Source organism: Grus americana, chromosome 13, assembly GCF_028858705.1.
Source record: "Grus americana isolate bGruAme1 chromosome 13, bGruAme1.mat, whole genome shotgun sequence".
NCBI lineage: Eukaryota > Metazoa > Chordata > Aves > Gruiformes > Gruidae > Grus > Grus americana.
The window spans coordinates 15,598,805-15,622,295 of NC_072864.1; the positions used below are offsets into that span (position 1 = coordinate 15,598,805).

At 44.4% G+C, this 23,491-nt stretch overlaps 1 protein-coding gene across 7 annotated transcripts in view; it reads right to left on the reverse strand.

Moving 5' to 3' along the window:
* The window catches only part of ZNF423 (zinc finger protein 423), a 235,642-nt gene that overhangs the window by 19,082 nt on the left and 193,069 nt on the right, over positions 1-23,491 (reverse strand). For all 7 annotated transcript variants that reach the window (XM_054841008.1, XM_054841006.1, XM_054841009.1 and 4 more), the window contains 2 exons: positions 4,779-4,910; positions 3,061-3,176 (listed from right to left, as the gene is read on the reverse strand). In XM_054841008.1, the coding sequence (XP_054696983.1) occupies positions 3,061-3,176; positions 4,779-4,910 (248 nt within the window). The remainder of the gene's footprint in view (positions 1-3,060; positions 3,177-4,778; positions 4,911-23,491) is intronic.

Below are 23,491 nucleotides of genomic sequence, written 5' to 3' on the forward strand. Positions count from 1 at the left end.
GTGAGAAGCGGGCATGCCGGCGGTGGCCGGCAGCTCCTGGCACAGGCCCTAGAGATGGGGCTCTGTTTGAAAGGGCTCCTCCTGCCCTACGTGTGAGGAACCCCCCAAACCTCCACCTCTACGCTTGTTTCAGTAAGTATGGAGAATAAAATGCCACAGCCTTGGTGATCTATACATTAACTATACATTTACTTTTTTTCCAGGAGACTTTCATCATATTCATAGCTGTCAATCTTACAAACCGAGGATGTGAAAAACACGGAGCTGCCAGCCTTTCCTCTTCTGCCCTAAGGGTAGGTGGGGTTACACACATACTGTTTTCTTTGTGTTTTGTACTTAATCTTACCATGTTTTCTTTCCGTATTTCCAATGAGATAATGTAAGCGGTTAAATAACATTCTATTTTTTTTCTTCTGGCAATATCATCAAGGCAACCTCACTGACTCATCGCTCCAGATTCACACCAGAATTTCCACCATTTATAAAATGAGCTCAGTTCCTTGGAGCTTTCTTAAACTTTGGTTTTATGGCTCCATCAGATGGTCTAAACTTCAAAGCATAAACCCATATTAAAACACAACTACTAGTTTAGGAGTGCAAAGACGGTTTGCTTGCTTCCAGAGCGTTGTGCTGCTGAAGCAGTATTTGCACCAACCACTAAAATTACGTTTACAGTGGCAACGTTTCTCATCATACGGCATACACGTGCCCTTCTGGGCTTACTTGGTGTTTACCCTAACTATTTAAAGAAACGCTCACAAATCAGCAGGGCTAATTCATGCCGCTCCATGACATCTCTTAAAGTTACCTTTTCCCTGTCATTTCCCCCACCCTCCTTGTTTTTCTTCCTTTTCTGTAAGCACTCCACTCTGAATATCTTCTTGAAATAGTTGAATGTTCAATTTTTTAAAAATTTTTTTCAGTGGTTTCACTTAAAAATACAAAGAAGTAAAACAAAGCATAGGTTCACATTTTGACACCAGTTATTTTATGCCAGTGGGAAAGCAAGATCAGAACTGAAAAGTCAAATTCATCAAGCGGAACACCTTGATGGATAGCGATTTGCCCACATAAGAACAATTGCACAGTTAAGAGACTGAAAGGTCTATGCAGAGTTAACCCTAACTAGTAGCTGAACAACTGGTTCACTAAACCAGTATATACTAGATCTTCATTATTCAACAAAAATATAACCGACAGTTGAGGAATTTAGAGCGGGCAGCTTACACATCAGAAACCGATGAGATAATTGTGCCAAGGCAGACTGGTTCGAAAGTCTTGAGCATTTCTAACTGATTTATACACACATTGTGTGTCCTCCTTGGCTCAGGTATTTGGATTAGTAAAATCCCTGGCATCAAGTAAACACACATTTCTGGGTCACTGCTGAAATAAAGACTAAAACTGTGCAGCTAAGTATTGAATTTTCATTCAGCCAACACCATTCAAAACTACTCGTATAATTATTATGACCACAGAAATTTTAAATACACACAAATCCTGCATAAAAACTGGAAAATTACAATCATAATTTATCTGATTTCAGCTGCTATTTGCGGCAATTTTGCAATGCACAACACTTCAGAATTGAAATGCTATGTAATTAAAATTGTTAATTGCAAAAAACGGGCCGCTGTTAAGACCATAATTTACCAAGGTTCTCTTTATTTGACCATCTGATTTTAAAGGTTAATGCAGTGACCTAGGAAGCCAGTGTGCCCATTTTAATCGTGCTGGCATTTTGACCAAACACCACTTTGAAGGAAAAATGGGAGGAAAAATCAGAGCCGGCTTTGCAAGCCACTGTTGCCTTCATAAAACGTTCATAGTGAGAACACACAAACCCAAAATCTGCTGACTTTATTAAAATATTAACAAGGTATAGTTAAAACTTTTGTACACTTATGCAAATCAGGTTGCTAGAACAAGGGAAAGAAGAGATTCCTCTGGGAGGAAAAAAAAAATAAAATCAACAAAGTGAAAAGATCAACCATCCTTCCACAGCATGACAGCACGACATAAGAGGCAGCAGCTTGGGAATTCAGCAAGATAAATAAAAACCCTCCAAAGTTTAAGTAAATCATGGTTTATAAAGCTAATAGATTTAAATGAGGCATACGGTACCATTCTATAAAAAGACCGCATTTGCCAGGGGACAGTAGTGGTATTCTGGTGGCCGTGCTGCACAGGTAAGATATGCCCAAGGAGGACAAGCCAGGGCGGGCACCTCCCTGTGAGCTCTTTAGAAGGGCAAGCTCTGCGGTCTGTTACCAATGAGCTATCAGGCCATGGAGGTTTCAGCATCTGCATGGGCTTAGCACCAAAGGTGTCAGTGTGATTTAAGCCCCAGCCTCACCAGCATGGCTCCAAGGTGGCCCCTGGGGCCAGGGCTGCGAGAGCAGCAGCAGCAGCATGCCTAGGTCGGGGTCCAGCCCCTCCAAGAGGCTTGTTGCACCTAGGAACGGGTGCGGGCCAAGCACCCGCTTTGTGGAGGCTAAAACTGCTGTGGCTGTGGCCCCCAGTGCTGCCAGGGAAACTGGTATGTAACACCTGGTTTGCAGAACCTCCAGCTTATTAATGTTCTAACGCCTTGGTGGAGCCTCTAATTAAGCATTGTGTTGAGCTGCACCCACGCTTTGCTCTCATACCTCAGTAGGGAAAATTCCTTTACTTCTGACTTAACAGTGAGGAAGGGGAGGGGGCAGCTACCATTTGCTTAGTCTTTGTATGTTAATCAGTCCCTAAATTATTAATAGAGAAAAAGAAATTATTTACAAGGTGTTTGACGTAGACATGTCAGGATGTAGCAACAGTACTGTCAAGAGAAATACTCATAAAGAATCATGATATCTGTCTTGCCTTATTTATTTATTCCAGCCATTCTCAGACACCCCTTTCTCCTGATAGCACCCGGGGAGGCAGGAGGAGACTGAGAGACTGTTTAAGGGCAGAAGAGACCATACCAAGGGTACGCACCTTTTCTAAATGCTGCACAAGAGTGATGGTTGCACAGAGAAATCAACAGCTTTAGCTTTGCTTTTACTCCTGTTGTAAACATACCTGAAGCTCTGTTTGAAAGAAGAACTTCTGTGGGCACTGGGAACAGTCATAAATTTTATCTTCCTGCCCGTGGACTGCAAAGATGTGCTGCTGCAGTTTGTTTGCCTGTACAAAAACTGAAACAACATAGTACGATTAGTTAAGATCGCTTCATATAAGGCATCTGGTCTTGAACTACATCTTTGCGATTGCAAAGACTCTGAAAAGACCAAGGATATCTGCCAGAGAAGTGCCGATACACTCAGTTCAGCAGAATTTCCTTACAAGTAGTCAATTTAGAGTCTCCAGGCTGACAGTCAGCTTACTTCTAACAGACTCTAAATCCTGTATAGATTTTTGATATTTCACATAAAGCTAACACTGTCCATGGGTAACTGGAAGAACTCAATCATCAGACCAAAGAGAGGACGTCATCGCTCCTGTGGGGAGCCCTGGGCCCACAGCAGGTGCATCGGATGCATTTTTAATGCAGGACAACTGGGCCAGGAGAAGCCTTGATGACTGGTCTGGAGGACACGTGGCCCAGAACAGCACTTCTGGCAGACATGTGAATCTGAAAGGGCAAGGCTTGTCACAATTTTTAGACCTTTTAAATGGGTTGTCCATTCAGTATTAAAACAAAATAAATCATGATTTAACATCCCAAATATCACAGCATCTGCACTATGATTTTGAATTGACAATTATTCTGACTTTATCAAGTGAAATTTGGAAGCGAAACATATTGAACTGCAGGCTTTAGCTGGTTAAAAATATATCTCATTTAATTTTTGTCTCATTCTATATGAATGATAATCAGTATGTGAAAATAGCTTCTTCAGCAGAATTAAACACATGCACTCAAAGAGTTATTTTACAGCACGTTTCAGGAAAGGATAAACTAACTCCAAGCTCACACAAAAAGCAGGTTCTCAAATTGTGGGCCAAACCCTAAGGAGCGTGGGTTCACCTTACTCCCGCTGAAGTTAAAGGAATCGCAGGTGCTGCCATGCCCCTTTACTGGCAAGGGGTCCACGGTCACACCTATGTGATCCTCATCCCTCAAGCAGGATGGAAATGCAGACGTTAACTACTGTTTTGAAGAGAGTAGAAAAGGCAGCCTTTAAGATGCATCCTGCAGATCCTTTACAAGCAAGATCACTCAAGATCATTTGCACTGATGAGACAGCTTAAAATGAACTACAGGGAAAGAATACCTAGCAGGCCTTCAGACAGGAGCTAGAAACATGCCACCACAAGAAAACTGGGCTTAAAGAAACCTCTGAGAGAGCAGCTGGCAAAACTGTACAGTTGTACAATTTAGTCTTATCAAACCTCTACTCACGTGAGCCTCACCACCGTGAGCAGACTACGAGCTACCTCGCCTTTAAAGGGTCCTTGCTCAGCTGAATAAGGGCTTGCAAGAGTAGGTCCATACTTTGCAAGTCCTGCACATGGAAACGCACCGCACCTTTGAGCCACGAGGTATAATTTAAAAGGCTTTGAATTGTAGGGGGCAATGCAGAGCCCACCGCATGCAGCAGCGCTGCTCAGTGTCAAATGCCACAGTGCTGCTCTTTGGAGCGAGCCCCAGTTTCAGACAGACGATATTTTGAACATTTCCAAGCACAGTATTTCTTTTTCCCAAGGAAAGGAATACAGTATTTTACAAATCCCCCGAGTGGCATTTCTGGATCAAGCCATGCACGCAGAGGCTTGTCTCAGCCTCCCTGTCTTACCTGTGAAACAAACAGGGCATTTGAATGTGCCTCCCATCCCCTCAAAGCTGTGCTCAATCAGGTGACACAGGAGCTTTGCCGGAGAGTCAAACATCTGGTTACACAGCTTGCACTCATGATTGATGCCTTCCTCTGCAAGGTTCAAATGATACAACTTGTTAGTGACACAGCAGATTAGCGTCGGGGATGCAGCAGCAGTCGGCGAGGAACGCCCGTGCCGGTGCGCACGACTTCAAGGACCCGCGGACATTGCTGTGGCTCCGGCCTCATCAGAAAAGCGGGCCGAGCTGCTCGTGCGGGTTGTTCAGGTGTACAGCCCCCAGTCGCATTTAGGGGCGTTGATTTTCAGCTGCGATGAAAGCAGTGCTGCGATCAACCCGCCGGGAACCCACGCGCCTGCTCCCAGGCTCATGACAACACTGCGCCGCTCCACCTCGCATCCTACCACAAAGGGAGAGCATCCCTGCTCTGGGTATAGATTATTAGATAGTCAAATAGCACTTAAAATGAATTTAAGAGTGTGAATTCAACCAACAACACTGAAAGTGGGCTGAAATGCTGTCCTCACCTCGGACTACACTACAAATATTCAGGAGAGGAAAGTACCGGAGAATAGCAGGAGCTCAGAGCGGAATATCAGGCTTAATTTTATATCTCTTGGCTTTTTCCAAGCTGAAGAGAACACCGAAGGTATTTAAATATCATTTGAAAGTGTAATTTCCATGTCATATATCTTAAGCATTCAATAAACAGGGCCCATTTTAAATGCCCCAATGTTCTAGCTGAACTCATAGGGAAATAATAATAATTATTACTATTATTCCAAGCCTACCACCTTTGTAAGATGATATGCTTCTCTATTAACTGACATTTATGGTTTTGGGTGCAGTTGGGCCTTTTTTGAGGTACTGAAGGCATATTAAAGCAATTTCCACACATAAAATGAAACAATCCTTTAGTTTCCTTGAAGTGAAGAGGGGAGTGGTAGAAATTTAGACAACATAGTGTACAGTTTATATAAATGAGAAAACACCTAAAATTTAAAAATTTTGCTGATCGCTTTTGTAAATGCTTCCTGAAAATGGGTCTTTCCTTCATTGTGGCAGCACATATGAACTTCCCACGAAAACGTATTTTAAAAACTAAAGAAATTCTGTCTTTTCATATACGTTTGACTATTTTTATATCTTCAAATCTCACCAACCAATTTTTAGTTCCAAGACACCTAAGAAATGACTACATTATACCATGAATCTCTTGCCAAATGCATTTAGGTCTTACAACTAATGTAAGCCTTCAGAAGCATGGTCTTTACTTACAATTGCTTTAAATCAGCTTTTTACATCTTTAAAAGGGCTAAAGAAAGGGAAATTACTGTTTTCTATAGGGCCTTTGGTACTCTCAGTATCCCAAAGCCCTTTTACAAGGCGGGCAGTTAGGTGCCAGGGCAGGCAAGTGGCAGGGCTCTGTGTGGGACGTGGGCACGTGGTGGCTCTCGCACATTTGCACCTTGGCACGTTTGCAGCTGGAGGCAATTCCCAGAGCACGCAAGTCTTGAAGGGCCCTCCACGCAGTGTGAAAAATAACTATAATTTGAAAAAAAAAAACCAACCCTGTGCAGCGCCTCATGCAGCAGCACGTGCCGGCAGCGAGCTGCCCATCCTGCCCTGAGGCCGGGTGGGCTCTGGAAACCCGTGTGGCCACGGGTGCTGTGCCCTGCACAGCGGCGGTGGCACGCAAGGCGAGAGCGGGGCACTGATGGCAAGCACTGGCCCTAGAGCCGCAGTGGGGAAGGGAGAGGCGGGATGGGGAGAAGTGAATAGGTGAGTTGGGAAGGAGCTAAAAAGAGAAAAGGGAAAGAGAGCAAAGAGTCAGGAGCAGAAAGATGAAAGGGCTGGTGGCTCCACGGCAGGAGCTCCATGAATTCCCTGGGCAGCCATAACCGGCAACCAGGATATTTCTAGGATGCAAAGAGGTTTGCAGCTCTCTGTTGGGGCAGCCACCACAGATGGGCACATGACCCTCTCTGATGGATGGCTTTCAAAACCTGACCCTCTCCCCTCACTACAGCATAAGGTTGGCTTCTTGCATCAGACCCTTGCCTGAAAAGTTTTGGCTTTGTGTGATCTTTGCAATCTGCTCTGGAGGGGAGAAGAGAAAGAGAAGGGATACGTGCCTTGTGCCGAGCATCCTGAGCATGCCCAGCCACACAGCTGTGTACAGCAACCGAACGCTGCAATAAACTTGGAGAGGACAAAGCAGGTACTGGGGGGAATGGAACGAATTCCTTCTATGAGTAAATCAGAGAAATCATGTTTGACATTAATTTTCTACCCTCCACATACTGGGTATTTGAAAAACAGTGATTCATGTACAGCCTGTGGTCCTGTGTGAGCACATGTGTTCATAAATACAGACAGACACATACTGATGATTAGACGACTGCTCCTTTTGCAGCCTAAACACCTATAATTTCAGTAAAATTAAAAAAACAAAACAAAACAATGCTCAGCATTTCAATTGAAGCATATTCTTACAGACTTGGTACGTTTAATTAGGTAACAGAGATTGTGTATTTTCTTGGCTGATCCCTGCAGTATTTTAAATAGTTAAACCCATAACAAACAAACTAAAACTCGAATGAAAAATAATAAAACATAATGGGTTCCTGCAGATCTGGAAATTTATCCCACTCGAGGCAAGACCTTTTGATTTGCAAATCCACTTCTGAATTATAAGGCCTTCTCCTCACCGGTGGGGGTTTTTATTCCACTCCCACAGGAGTCCATTATGTATTTCTTGTGTCTATAAAACCATCCAGGAAGAAAAAAGGGGGGAAAAAGTACCATGGTTAGCATGACAAACGTTTCTCTTTTCATGCATGTGTATTCAAAATATGAAAATGCCCAAAGATATAGATAGAATTGCTGCTATAATCACTCTCTCCTCTATGGCATTTTACAGCATATTATTTTACACAGAAACACGGCGCATGTATAGGGATACTCAGTCACCTTTGGAAAAATAACTTCCCTGAATTATATAAGATCATATAGGTACATGCAAGGCGGCTTTTTGACAATGCGGTGTGACAGCCAATGCTCCAGTCAAACGTGGCACTGGGCATTAGCAACAGAAAACATACAATCGTTTCCCTCATTTCTATTCCTTTTTTTTTTTTTAAAACATGACAAGCATCTATGAGAGACCTACATAACTCAGGTGAATTATGCAGCCCCTCTCATTTGTAAAATAAAATGCAGATTTTTACAGCTTGCTGTGCTAGATCTTCTCCCATTTCTCCATAAGTGTATCTGTGCAGGGATCAATTGATTATAGGACTAAACGAGCAGTGCATGGCAAACAAGAATCTTGGGTTTCTTGCCTTTTTTTTTTTTCCCAGAGCTCAAAATAATAAGCATTAATTTTACACTTCATTTCTCAAAAAAATAATAGGATGTGCTCTTGTTTAAAACAAGCAGGCCTGCTGGATTCTGTCAGGCTGAAACTATGTCAGGCCAAAAGAGGAACAGAGCGCTTTGTGTAAAAGTATCATGGGGAGATGATAGTATCCTGTAATGTTTTCAGTACCTACTTTTGTCTCCAAAAGCATTTGATCCCTGGCAGACACATACTTATTTCCATACTGGTCTTGAGGGAAGCCAGTAGGAATGAGAGCTGATTATCTGAATCCTGAAGGTGAAACCTGGGTGGTGCCCACTGATGTCAAAGGCAGGCATTTGTATAAATTTGGAGGTACATAATTTACTGCCTGTTAGCGAGGATTAGTGGGTTGCGCAGACCCAGCTGAACTGCGGTGGCAAAGCACGTCGCTCATTGTTCTCAAGTTCGGATGCGTTTGCAGGATAGTTTTAAATATGTTGCTAGGGTGCTTAGTAGCACTTACACTGTCATTCTGCCCATTTTAGAGTGGGAATATGCTTCTCCATAAAGCTATTTCTGCTGCAGCAATGTGCATTTAATACATATTACAATGAGTCTCTAAGCCTCTAAGAGAACCGACACTAGCAGCCTCCTGGCAAGGATGCAGTATAATTAATAATGCTGTATTAAACCCATGTACTGTATCAGCTGCATTTCTAATTATAACTATATTAATGGCAATATAAAAGTATGCATTAACACTGTCGTGTACCGACACATTATCACACCAATAACAAATAGGAGATGCGAATGATAAAAATCAAGATGGCATTGTCTTTACTGTTAGTTAAAACTTCTCTCTTCAACTTGATTTAATAAAGCAAAATTTTCCCTGTAGAATAACTGCAATAGTCCTAATTTGAGAGATCGTGTAAGACAATCTGATGCTCACTCCTAACAACAATACGTACATCCCGTACTATGGCTTCCTAGACCAGTATATTTCTACTCCACTGCAGCAAATTGAGGCCATAAAGGGGAATATCTTTCCTGTACTCAGATGCACACATCCATGAGTTAACCACACTTTTAATGAACTTTGAAATACCGTAATTCAGTGTAACAAAGCATTAATATACTGTGTTCACAGAGAACCTTCTCCTGTCCATTATATCATAAATCTGGTAGAATTAAATGGGCCATGTAAGGAGTGCTCTAATTATAATAGAAATAAATAGAAATTGGAATGAACACAGGGAAATAAAATGAAAACTGCATGGAACTATTCTGTTTATGCAATTCATTTCCCAACAAATAAGTAAGCAAAAGGGAAAAATGCATAACATAAGAAAAGTAGGAGCTTCCCCAGTAATTTTTTCCATGTGGCTGTGAAGGAGCAAGGGGCTGGGACCAGGGCAGGATGACAGTGATGGACACCCCCCTCCGAAACAAAGCCTGCAGAGAACCACTTCGACCCCTTGCCTCGCTGGCACCACTTCACCACCGGTTTTCACTAAAACCAATCCAACAATGGAGGTAAAACCAAGGTCTGAGAACACGATGCAACTGCTACAAGGGGATGGCAAATTTCCAGATGCTCACATCAGACGAAGACGATGTCTGCTGTACAGACAACATTTCTTCATTGCTGTTGCTGTCTAAGCCCCCAACCTGCTACACAAACCACTTGGATCACATTGCTCCATTACATTTTTGTAATTAATCCTGGAGAATGTAGCCGAACCCCTCCCTCGCCTGCGGGGGACCCCGCGCTCCTGCCTTGGCGTGGGCCGGCAGCACAAAGCCGCTCTGCGGTGCGGCGCCCCGGCGATTAGGCAGCCCAGGCGGTGAAAGGCAGCGGATTGATGGTGTGGCAGCAGAAATGTCACCTGGGGAGCTGGGTGCCGTCCTCCCAGGGATGCTGGAGGTCAGTTACTATGGCAACGCCGAATGAGCTCAACCTTGTAACTGACCCTTATCTTTTTTTGATCTGTGGCCCACTTGGGACCTTGGCTGGAAATCAACTGGAAAATAATCTGGTCACATATCAGAAAGAAAACTATTTATACTTATTTATCCAGGTAAAGCTCATATCTCCCTTTGACGACTCTGCCAGACTAAAGACACCCGTCATGTTCCCGCAGCGTTTCACGCGGCTGTGCAGAAACGCCCGGCTCCACGCTGCGAGAAACCATGCCAAAGCCCCCCTGCCACCGCAAAACACACACACAAACTGCCAGGGATATCAGTGCTCATGGCTCTACTGATATATTGCCAAAATCTTGCCTTGCTCACAGCCCCTGACTTGCCCGTGTGGATAAACATACACCTACACCTCTTCTTAGATGATTTAATATTTTATGTTGGTACCCACCGCTCATATTCTTTTGTGCTTTATCTCTCTGCTGAAATATGATTCTGCTTTGAAATATATTTATATGATCTAGAATGGCACAACACTGATGTCTTTTATGAGCCAAAGATTGTTTAATAAAATCTTGCATTCCTGCTTCATCCTTATGACAATTTTACTATTATAAGTTTTCAAGGGATATGAGAGCTGTCCACCGTGGTTAGAAACATCACTTTAATGAAAAATGATAACACAGGGACTTGGATTTTTCTAGAAACTATGTAAGGAAAAATCAACAAAAATACAGAGTTCCCAACATGCGAACTCTCTGTATTTTTGTTGGTTTTCCTTACATTTGCTTTTGGATGAGACTCATTAAAATCAGTTCTGTTCTTCACAGCTTTCCAAGAGACGGGCAGCCCGGACAAGGGTCTGACAGCATGAAGGGGCTGTTGCTGTTCTCCAGCTAGGGAAGCTCTCCAGGGGAAACAGGATTTAGGAAATCAGGGAAGATATTAGGAGACAGAAGCCGCAGGACCTGCTGGCAAACATAGGTGCTAGAGAGGAAGCGCCTATGGATTCCTGGTAACAAACTCCAAGGCTTCTTGTGATGTACTTATGCGCATCTGTTGCCTCGAGAAGGTACTCTTTTTCAGGCTAAATTAGCCTAACCACACAACGGGCTTTAAACTCTTTTCATCATCTCAGGGGGCCTCAAGCTCAAAATATGCAGAATTAGATGCCAAATTATTCATAGGGTAGCTTGTAAGTTCACTGCCTCCAGTACATGTCAGTACACTGCAATATTAAAATGACCATTAAAAAGAAGCACGGTCCCAGAGGGACTGGGGATGAGATTGCAGGGAGTTTCCTATTGACTGCGACGGCGGTTCCTGCGCTGCTCCAGAGCCTCTGCCTCCCTCCCAGCCGCAGGCTGCGTGCTCCCCGCCTACACCGCTTCCTAAGGGGAAGGCTGAACCTCAGACCATGAGATGTGTCTGCCGAGCCTGTCTTCATCAGCTTAATTTTTGGTTTACAAGAAAAATAAAATCTGAAAGTTCAAAGGAGTTCATGGAGTTGTGCATCATCTATCTGCTGACTGCAGAGCCCCAGAGGGACCCTGCCTGCAGAGCTTTATTTTAGATTTAGATATTAATCTGGGAAACTGCATAAAGATAATTTATAGAAATGCACTACACTTTAGCACAGTAACTTTACACTCTATCAGCCTTTCTCTGAAGATGCCTTTTTTAAAAAGCCTATATTAAAACTTCTTGTGGACTGAAGTCTGATAGCTCTGGCTGTTCCTTCACAATAGTTCATTAAGGAATAACTCCAGTGGCTTACATGGAAATGCAAAACCCGTACAGGAAAAGAAACACATGCTGCCTTTGAGTGTGCAAGCCCATACACACACACACAGAATGAGTCTGGATAAAGCTAATGAACCCCTAAGAACAGCCAGAAGTTAATAAAAACACTGCGTTCCCACACAACTCAACCCTAGTCATGTATTTCAATGTTTTGATACACTTGCAGCTGTATTATTTCAAGTTTAATGCTGATACCTGGTGGAAGCGAAGTAACACAGCCTGAATCCAGGCCCAGGGCGACACAGCCCGTTCCCTGCACTAGCCTCCCTCATGCCATCGTGTCGCTTAAACCTGGATATCCCTCATTACTCCTGGTCTCTTCTCTACTCTCTTCCCTTCCCTGGAAGCAGTTCCCTGCATTGCTACACAGCGGGAGTACGTCCGTCCTCTGATCCTATTGACAATATCGCATCGAAGAGCTTAATACAGACAAACAGCAATAACTAGTATCTACTTGGCATCTATTCTTCTTGTGAAATTAAAAATTAAAATTAAAACATCATTATACTCTTATTAAACATCCCACTGGAATATGCCAAGTGCTTTTAAAACATGCAGAGCTTTAAACTGAGTTTAAATGGGTGTAAAGGCCTTTTTACTCATTTTACAGGCCTGGCACGTTCCCCAGCTTCAGCACCAGGGCCACCAGAGCCGCAAGGTGCCCCCTCCCCACCACGTCCCACCCAGACCTCCTGCAGTCCCAACGTGTATCGACTGTGGTCGCACGGAGGTCCCCAGAGCTGCCAGGACTCAGGCAAGAGCTGCCAAAGGCACAGCCTTCCCTCTTACCGGCAGCCCCCTCCCCTGCCCAGGCACCTGCGCACGGGGTGGCAGCTGCATCCCGCAGCTACTGCTTAAAAGCCAAACACTGGGTGCGTTTTCGTCTGCCCGAAGGCAGGTTCCTGGGTGGGGATCCAAGTCAGGGCGGCATTCAGCCCTGGCTGCCAGCCCCCTGCGCTAGCTGGGCACGCTCGGGATAGCACACGGTATTTTTTAAACACGCGTACTCCCACTGTTGTGTGTCACTGATCTTCAGATTAGTTTCCCAAGTACACATTGACATGATAGACTATAAATCTATCGTGTAAATAATCATCAGATTAATGGTCTCTAATAGTATATAATTAACATGACAGACAGGCTACAAGCCAGTTGTTGTCAACTACACTCAGCGATGCACAGAGTAGGAGAAAGCTGTAAACCACTTCCATGATGGCATCAGGGAAGCAGAAAAACTGGTAAAACAAGAGATAAAAACAGAATGCATAACAAAATGAAAACACTTCTAAATGTACAGTTTAACTGGGAAGCACTGCAGGTTTGACATGACAAATGTCAAACTTTTTTTTGGGGTGGGGTGGGGTAGAGTTTTATTCGCATCAGCAAATGAGAATTCAGTTATCCCTGCAGTGGTGCCATACCTCTTGAGTGAGCACAGGTGAACTGATGCGAGGGGCCTTATTCTGATATTGCAAATTCTGCATAAACATGGTAATCTGTATCCAGTGAAATTTACAGCAGTATCAGCTATGGTCAAAGTAAAGTTCATATTAGTATAGATATCTGGGAAATGATGCAGTGGGCATAAAGTTCTAAGTGCAAGTGAAAACCAATCACGAGCATTATTTCTGTTGCAGATCCCCCGGCAGCTCAGAGATTGACCAAACGCTGCACTCCTGTAACACTGGGGCAGTTTGCACCCGCTTATTCAGATTAAACAAATGCATTTCTTTTAAATATTACTTCATCTTCTTTTCTTATTAAGAAACAGTACTGTTAGGGAAAACCTCTGGTTGAAAAGCAATCTGTTATGGCATTGTTATCAGCTTATGGACCAAAATTCTAAAATTCTTCTTTAAAATACACACAGGCAAGAAAAAAAAAAAAAAAAAAAAAAAAGGGAAACATCTCTCAGCTTTTTCTTGGAAAAAAAATACAATCGTTACCCAGCTATCTTGACATGATCATTTAGCACAACTGCACCGGAGCTTACTTGTTCGTATGAGAGCTTAACACCCGTCACAGCCCAGCCCTGGAGAGGCTCCTGTCCCCAAGCCCTACCCCAAGGCGCCTCCCTTGCTCTCTCCCTCTCCCCATGGACTCGGGTGGGAGCTCAGGGACACAAACTGGTTATCGGAGCTGATGAAATGAGATGCCATTGCCAATAGAGGGAACCAAGGGTGACTAAATAAGGTCTGGCTGGCTAAGATAGGTGACTGATTTTGCATGGCATGAATATCTCTCAAAGCTCGTTAAGTGCAAATATGCCCAAAAGAATGAAAACCCCCCATCAGACACATTTTAAGTCAGGAATCCTAAGGTGCAGTAACACATGATATTCCTTAAGGCAGTCAAAAAGAAGAATCTGCATGAAAACAAGAAAATATCTTAAGCATCTCTGCATTATGCAGACACATATTCTTGTACTGTGGGAATATGCACAAGTGAATGTACAGAGCATCTCCCATTGATGTTGATGGGATTTGCTCTATTAACACTCTACAGCCCAGATGGAAACCATAGCCTGTAGCAGCTTCATCTCAAATAAGAAGAAAAGCTGTAGCCAGCGACCTTTTGGAAGAGATCTCACTTGCAAGCAATGACTCTGCATAGCACAGACTGTAAAGTTACTCTTGGTAGCACTTACGTAACACACAAACATTGATTACAATACATAAAACCTAATACCAAACTAATATCACCTTCACATTTGTTCTTTGTTCTGCACGTCAGCCAGCCAGCTTGCACCTTTCACATACGATTCAGAGCTGGATTTGTCCAGCACAAGGAGCTGGACAGGCAGCAATGAAACAGTTGCTCCAAGCTCTCCACAGAGGGCCAGTGCACGCATCCTGCACAGCCACCCAGGGTGTCAGCAGGTTGGCAACATGGGCAGAAGCCTTCTTCCAGACTCCTAAACTCAAAGTACTTTGGTTTTTGCCTTTGTAAATAAATCCCTTTCTATTTTATTATGTGAGTAGCTCCGTCAGGCGTATGGCTGTTGGCAGATATGCTGTCAGTACACAAGATGGCCAGCTTGGTTTTATTTATTTTTAGAAACACATTTTCTTCATTTTATATGTCATTAGCTTTTTAATCCATTAAGAAAAGCCATGTGCAAACTCTTATGCTGTAGACAGACTCCAAAGAACATATGTGGGCTGTGACAGAAAACTTAGTGGAAGATAGAAGGCAAGTCTAGTTTTTTGCTTAGATAAAGGGAACTGGAAACGCTGATCCTACAACGGTACCAAAGAAGCCCTCTTCCAGCCACGGGAAAGCATGAGCATGCCAGCGTATCAAAATACGACGACATCCAGGAGGATCTGACAGCTCGTTAACAGCAGGACTCCTACACAGCTATTTTTGCCTAAACTCATGGACTCAACTCCACTCATTCCCAGGAGTTACTCTTTTTTTTAAAAAACCAAGCCCCAAGTCTCTGCCCACAAAGAAGCACGAAGAAGTTCCCAGCCACAGAGGGCAGGCAGGGCCAAGCAGGACAGTGCCTTCAGGGGGTGGGTGCCGGAACAGACTGGAGCACGCGGTGACTGAGATAAGTTGGAAAGGTCCAAAGGCGCAGTAGGACTGCTGTAGAGAATGGCCTGATGTGCGTTCATTGAACTTGAAATAGATTGAGGAGTATCCACCTAACAAGCCCAGACGAGAAGAAGCATATGCCACAGCCCTGCAAAAGTTACTCAGGAAGAGTGAAAAATGAGAGGAAAAAATCAAGCTGCCTTTCAGCTGCTCCCTCAAATAAAATAAGATCCTAAATCAAGCTGTCATGGAGTCCCTGTTTGAACCAAAAGGAGGAAACAATAAAGGTTTGTCAGAGACCTACTACCCACCATTTTATTCTTCATTTTTCTTTTGAGTTCTTATTTTAAGCTCTGATTCAACGATCAGCATTAAGAAGTCGGCATTTGCTCCTGTCACCCCAGAGAGGTAGGAAAGATATAATCGTATGTATGCAAAATAGGTACAAACTCTGATAACAATACTTTGCCTGTAGGCAAAAATTGACTTTTTAAATGGCAGCCACTATAATAATGTTATCCTAAGACCCGCCCTTGCAGGATTTTCCTCTGCTTAGTAAAAACAAGTTAACACAGTGGCAGGAAAGGCAAGAAATTTGGGCACTGACAATGACAGTACGGGCAATGTTTTAGTGGGAAGGGAGGAAAACAAGATCATAAAATAAAAATAAAAGGTCAGTCCGATTAAACTATAAATACACCTGCTGTACTGACATGGGGGGATGAAATGGCACTTCTGTAGCCATAGAGGCAGCAAGGAGCTCAACCAAGATCTGTTCCCCAAAGCTCCCCGGTCCCAACCAGCAGCATGCCGAGACCCCTGGCCCCGGGACGCCTTCCACATGCAGCGTACCCTTTGGGAAAACTGTCTGCAGGGTCTAAACCAGCCATCTAAGGGACATGTGGCAGACCATGCCTATTCTTTATGCTTCTATTCTTTATGACTGCCAACAGAAAACGCATTAGTGCACAAAAGCAAGCGAGAGAACGAGGCTCCTTTCCTAATCACACCCGAGGCTCATGAGGCCACGAAGCCCAGCTCCTCAGGGGAGTGCTTTGGGGGACCCGGGATGCCCCTGGTGCCACCTGTGCACCTGAACCGCCCCGGCAGGCTGCGGGGAGCTGCGCCGAGGCCACCCAGGCCAAGTGCGACTGGCCATTCCTCCCGTCATGCAACGGCACCACCGGGTGGGTCGCTGGGCGCATCCCGGGAAGCCGCGTGCAGGCAGCGCGGCGTGCACAACAGTTGAATCTTTGCAGCTAGATGAGCATCAATTATGCATTGTATCAAAAACCAAAATGCTGGAGCATGGAGCAGGCAATTCAAAGCAGCAGCATGAGCAAAGCAAATGCCAAAGAAATGAAAAATATGTCCAAAACTGTGACAGAGCGCTCGGCTACTTTTCATGTGACACGGTCAATCGTCTCTCATTGAAGATCTCAAATACTTGGGAAAAGATTACAGAAATATTCAAAGATACAATATTTGTATTTTGAATGTTAATTTGACACAAAGGAGTGTGCATGAGGGAATGTTTATAATCAGCACTCCAATAAACTCACAAATGACTCTAGTATTTTATAAGCTTGTTAGAAACAAATCACTCCCTTAGCTTATATTTACTTACTGATGAATCATAAAAGGCCTCAATACACAAAGAGTAAATTCAAAAATGTTTTCCTCATGTTTTATCTTCTATGACAATACTGAAACCCTCTCGTTCAGGCTGTGACTCCCAACCATGCCCCTCCTGGTTTTATGGCTAAATATCGATTTCTCCATGGGAGCAGAGACAATTTTGAACCTTGGTTCTCGCCCCCAAGTCCCCTGTAAAATAGTTGCCCTGGTCTGGAGCTGCCTCCTGTCCTCGTGCTGCCTGGAGGGTCAGCGAGGGGAGCACATACACTCGTGCAAATTTATGCAGTGGTGAAGCTGCAGTCCGAGTGCTCAATCTTAAGAGGAAGAGGAGAAGATATGCACACCTCCTGGAGCAATGCACAAGACAGCAGAGCAAAGGCGTACTAAAAGAGATTCTGTAATATATTTATATAAGCCTGCAAAGGTCCCGAGCAGCTGCCTGAACTGCAAAATACATCAACTGCTTCAGCTGGTTTGCAGAGGTGCGGGCAAGGTGTCAATACAATACAGGCCCCTATTACCACCCAAACACCCTGCACACTCTGTCGGTGCAACAGCCCAATAATCGACCACAGCTGAAAACCCCTTTTAGACTGTTTTAAAACACTGTGAAGCTTTAATGCAATACAAGTCATGCTTCAGCCAACAACGTAACACCTACGCCTTCCAAATGCTATTAGTTATACGCCAGCTCAAACCAATAACGCTCTAGTTATGAGCGCAGGAGACCGATGCTGGCCATCAACTCCTGGCAGTAGCCGTGCTGAGGTACCTAAGTGTGCCATGATAGCAGGATTTCAGAAGTAATTGCTTCATAGGTCGGCACGCTGGATTCATGACCAGCAAGTAACACAAATGGAGGGAAACAAAAGTTGGCAGAACAATGCCTCGTTTCTCTAACGTAACTAAGTGCTGTGCACACTAATGGGAGTGGTGGGGATACTCGCCTTTATGCTCTTATTTACCCGACAGAAAGAATACAGGGATATTCTAATGCAGGTTTTTACTTAATGTACAGTTAAGCACTACACAAACATTTTATTGTGGTCTGTAAAGACGATCTATTTACAGTAGCTGAAAAATCACACGCCGCATTCAAGAATAAGTGCTTGCGGCAGACACACAAATGCAGAGCAACTTGCAGAAGTTAATGTAACGTAGGCTTTTATTCTAGATGGCCCTGTTGCTTCACGCACAGATATAAAATACATCTTCACCATCATTTAAAGATGAGCCAAAGCTGCCATGGACCGAGCTGGCTGGACACACATCAGCTTTGTAATTGCACTAAGACATTGAAGCAAATAAAGACAGCCAGGCCTACCCACAGCCCCATCATCTGCTGGAGCTGCCGGAGGGTGAGGCTGTGAACTCAGGAGTGACGGCGTGAGCTTCCGGCTGCTCGCCTGGCTCCCGTTGTGGGAGACCACAGCAGCTTCTCATAAGATTTTGAGGTGGTTTCTGTAACCTGCCTAGCGCCGGGGCTGGCCTGGTGGTCTCCATAGGATGCTGTGAATCACTGCAATATTGCAGACTACAACAACAAAGGTGGCCTGAATTTGCACAGCCCTGTGCTATTATTAAACATGATTCAGGTATGTATTGAGCTGAACCGATTAATCACTACAAACTTACATACCTTACAGCTTAAGGATTCACATTTCCAGAGTACATTATAAGATGCTTTTATTTCTAGAAATTTTAATGGCAGCCATGAGAACAATATTGTTATTTTTTAAGTAGGGCACAAGCCATAAAGCATTGTACAGGAATTTACTAAGAAGTGCAAACTTGACAAGCGGCGTGCTTTCAAAATCTGCTAATCCTGGATAATAAAACTCGAGGCTCCAAAGCCATTGCCACATGGCACTCCCACAGCACCTTCTGTGATCCTCCGAAGGGACAGAGACCACTAGTCATGGAGCTCAGCTCCCTCACCTACCCCTCTGGCCAGCAGCTGGAGCGAAGGGAAGGCTGGAGCGAAGGGAGAGGCCTGGAGATGCTGCTCCACTGTGTGGGCGAGAGGTCTGACGGAGGAAATCCGGGCAAAGGAAGGTGGAGGGAGGCTCTCCCAGAACGATGCCATCCACTGCCATTCCCTGCACTTCCATATTGCTCCTATGCAAACCTGCCTTTGCCAAGGGCTTCCCATTGCTGACTATAACACAATGCCTCCAGCACCACAGCTCTCTTGGCACATCTGTATTTTAATAGTGATGCTGGTGTCTGAAACTTCAACCACGTAAGCCAGTGGCAAGGTTTATAGCCTGTACCTGCGTGTCTCCAGGGCTGAGCTTAAAGACCAGCACCCCACATGCCACCAGGCACGGGGGGCTGCTCAATGCCCCTGCTGTTCATCCCCAGGCGGTGCAGAGGGGCAGGCAGGCATGGCCTCCACGGGGGAGGATTTCTTACACATTGGTCAAACATCAGCACTTCAGCCCAGAGAGAGAACAGCAGACTAATCCTAAACTACTCAATAAACATCGTGTCTAAAAGGGTGGCAGGAAAAAAACATGGTTTCTCAGAGAGGAAGAATATTATTATGGGCATGTGAAGTGCTAATGATGCAGGAAACAAACAACTGAAGAAAAACCCATACAGGATATGTCAGGGTTTCGCAAAGAAAATGCAGAAAAGATGCCATGGTGTGCATCAGACACCTCAATGCTGTTCAGCCTGAAGTCATTGGGATTTTCCCTATGGCCATAGAGCTGCAATTTTAACACTGTAGCTCCAGCTGTGATGCTGTTGTAACAGAAAAGTGAATTTGAAAAGGAAAGAAGTCACATCAAAAAGAAAACAGAAAAATGTACTTTCAGGTGGGGAAAAGAAAAAGTCTAAATGACAGAGTACAAAAAGTACATTGCTCTTCAATTTTACTAAACATGTCCCAAGTACATGGATCTCCAGGATTCTCCTTTGAGTTATCCACTTATTTCTGAAAGCTTCTCTGGAGAAAATTAGCTCCTTCCAAATTAATTGTGAAGCAGGAACATTTCCGGTATTCTTTTTCAGTAAATACGTGCCATTTCTGAGACGAGTGTGGAAATACAGTAAGAGCAATATGTAATAAGTATAGATGAGTAAGCTATGATTGTGTATGAATACACGTGCCTTTCTTGTGTGTCACTATGTTTTGTGATCGGGTGAGAAGCAGTTGCCACTTTTAAGAAAAATCACAAAAGAGAAAAAACGTCTATGGCATCAAAATTTTATACCAAATACTTCTGCCGAGAGTCTCTCTACCAGAAATTGCTGCCTCAAAGGATAATTTAGTTTCATGCATTCAATTATTTTTTGTGCTGCATCTGATGTAAATGGAAGGGATTCACTTGTGCTTGGCAGCCATCGAGATCACGTGGCAGCTGAAGCATCTCATCAGTTTTGTTTAACAGTGAAATCACGTGGATAATTAACACACAGACAATCGAGTACCTGAAATACCAGTCCCGTTTCAGAAACACAACTGGTGCACAAACAGCATAAAACTTTTCCCTTGGCCTCCCACATCTCTTCCTTCTGCCTTTGGCTAGAACCAGTACCCTGGGCAGCAGCATACTTGCTTTGGTCAAAGTACACAAGATACACGTACACTTGCACTTTGTGAAAGCCACCTTGTACAGGAAGGAGGAGCTGGGACAGCCCTGGGCGCATGGGCTGCAGCTCTCCCAAGGAAGTGGGTTTGCCCACAGCGGCTCGGAGCTGGCCCCTGCCCGCTGCCCCGCGGCAAACCTGTCCCCTCGCCTGCCTGCACCGTCCTTCTGCAGCAACAGGGGGAAGCGAATAAGCTGATGCACTCTATGCATGCGCCCTGGCAGACAGCAGGACTGTGCCCACTGTCCCCAGACAGCCTGCCTTGAGTGCTCCGTATTTGCAGGAATAAAACCAGAACAAGCCAATCCTCATACAGCTGGCAGGACACGCAGCGCACAGCCCGGCCTCGCTCCAGGGCTGCCCCCTGCCTCCATGCCTGGCAAATCCCCCTGAGGAGAGGAGTGCATCAGCTGCTTCTGGACATGACCAGAGCCAGGTGCCTCAGGCACAAGTGGTGACGGTCCCAGGGCTTCCTGGGGGGGACTTTGCTGGGCCCAGCATCATCAGCTGTGCTGTGACACCCTGCTGTCTCCACAGCGAGCACGGGCAAACCCCAGCCCGGGCACTGGGACCTGGACCATAAAGCAACGCAAAAAGCAATTTCAAAAGGATTGCAAAACCTGCAACATCATTTATGCTGTTATTTGGCAGGTGCTAAAAGCTGCCAGTATCACCCCATTCCTGCTACACGCAAGCAAAGTCAGAGGAAGAACTTCTCGCAGTCCTCGCATCGCAAGTTCGTTTGCTGGTGCGTTCTCATTTAGCATGCGTGGGGCCGCACTTGCGTGCTCACTCATCCCCTGGCTGTGCAGCAGCGCACCTCGGCAGTGGGGAGCTTTGGCGGCAGCCGGCGCTGGCAGGCACGGCACGAGCGGGCCGTGCGCCCGCATGTCTGACATCTGAAACAATACTTGAGCCCAGGTGCTGCATCTCTAATTATTACAGGGTCTTCACTCACATGCGCGGAGTTTAAATAACCAGCGAGGATTTTAAGTGTTTTCATCGTGCCATTTGGTTTCCTTTTGGTTTTCAGAGCAAAGGATGTATTAATCAATAAAGATTTTTAAAAGAATTAATTATCACCATCAAGTCAAGCTCCCCGGTGCCTCGCTTTCCAGCGCCTGCCCGAGTCCTCTTCCTTTCCAGTGAAGGATCTGCCATCTCTGCACCATCCTTGTGCTTTGGAGCCTTACAGCACTATTAAAATCAATTCACTTGGTGTCAAAAGCTCTCATTCTTCTTGCACCCACCAGTACAGCTGTAGTATTCATCAGATTTTTACCACCAGGATTAATGTTATAAAATGTCACTTGCTACAGTAAAATTTATCAACATTATTATATACCATAGAAACTGCCACCACAGACAAATGCACTACATTAAAATTTTGTCTAGAGCTCCCTAGAGGAAACATTTGCTGCAATTTGTATAACAGTTTATATATTTATGCTATTTAATGGTACAAAGCAATAATTATGACTTCATTCACTGATAAGCAACAGCATTATATAAATCAGATGCGGATTTAGAACATGCCAGCTTTGTCACTGGCCTACTACTTGTAAATTATGTTGCTGTTAAAAAAAAAAAAATCTAAGCAAATATGAGTTAGCAGCAGGAAGCTAATAATGTGCCTCCAGCTGTTCCAGTTAACCTGCAAATGTGGCCATCTGCACCTCAGGAGAAAAAGAAAAGGAGAGAGAGAGAGGGAGGGAGGAAAAGGAGAGAGGAGAGAAGCTCCCGCCAACGCCAACACAAAGCCTAGGCCCTGAGCAGTAGGAATGACCTTGCTCCTTGTGACCAGAGAAGCACATATTTAAAATCAGAAAAGTTACTAAAGAATAAAGGACCTTTTCTCCCCTAGACCTACAGAAAAGAGGAAAAAAAAAAAAAAAGAGAGAGAGAGAAAGAAAAAAAAAAAGAAGTCGTCTTTTCCACTGCCTTTTTTCTAGAACAGGCTGTCTTTCACCTCTGGGGTTATTATTTACTGCATTGCAGGTTTGTCCAATGAACAGGTTTTCCTTACAACTTCTGCCTTTCTATTTTACTTTTTAACACCTCTTCACAGACCCATCTTGTATTATTATTTAAAAAAAAAAATGGTGGTCATTGTAATAGATTTATTCCTGCTTCAGACAATTTAAAATGGATCTGCAGGGCACAAAGGCTGAACTATCAAACAAGACCGAAATTCTCAGATAGAAAGTCACAGATCTCACAGTGCACAGCAGCTTCACTCCTACCTTTGGGTTCATGGGGATGAGGTGTCCTTAGGACGTACGAGTAGTGTTCGCTCAAAGATTATTTTATAAGAGACTTCTGTGGAATCTGGGTCACAAGGAACTGTCACAAAATATTCCCTTTGACATTCATCCACACACTGAAGAGACAGTGGCTCAAAGTGCATGTCCTGTACATCGTTACACTTTGGTAATTTGACAGCAGTTTAATACTAACAATTCTCCAAGATCCCTGTTACCGAGGGCTCCCCAACACCCCTCCTAGATAAGGATGGGGAGGGCCTCAAAGGATTTTTTAATTTTTTTTTTAAAGGCCTGACTCTGTAAAACAATGAACTCAATTCCTGTGAAGGGTACCAGGTCAGGGAGGTCAGCACACCTCGCCAGAGCTGTGCTGCTCCTCCTTGCCTACAATGCTACGCAGAACCTCTATAATCTGCCAATCCACCCCCGTCACCCCAAAAAAGCCTTGTTCTGACACAGGTTAACGAAGCAGCAGTTGGCCTCGTGACGCTTAAATAGACTCATCTTGCTTCTTGCAACATTAAGTGAACATTAAGTTCTTTTGTTTCCTTGCTTTAGGTGCAC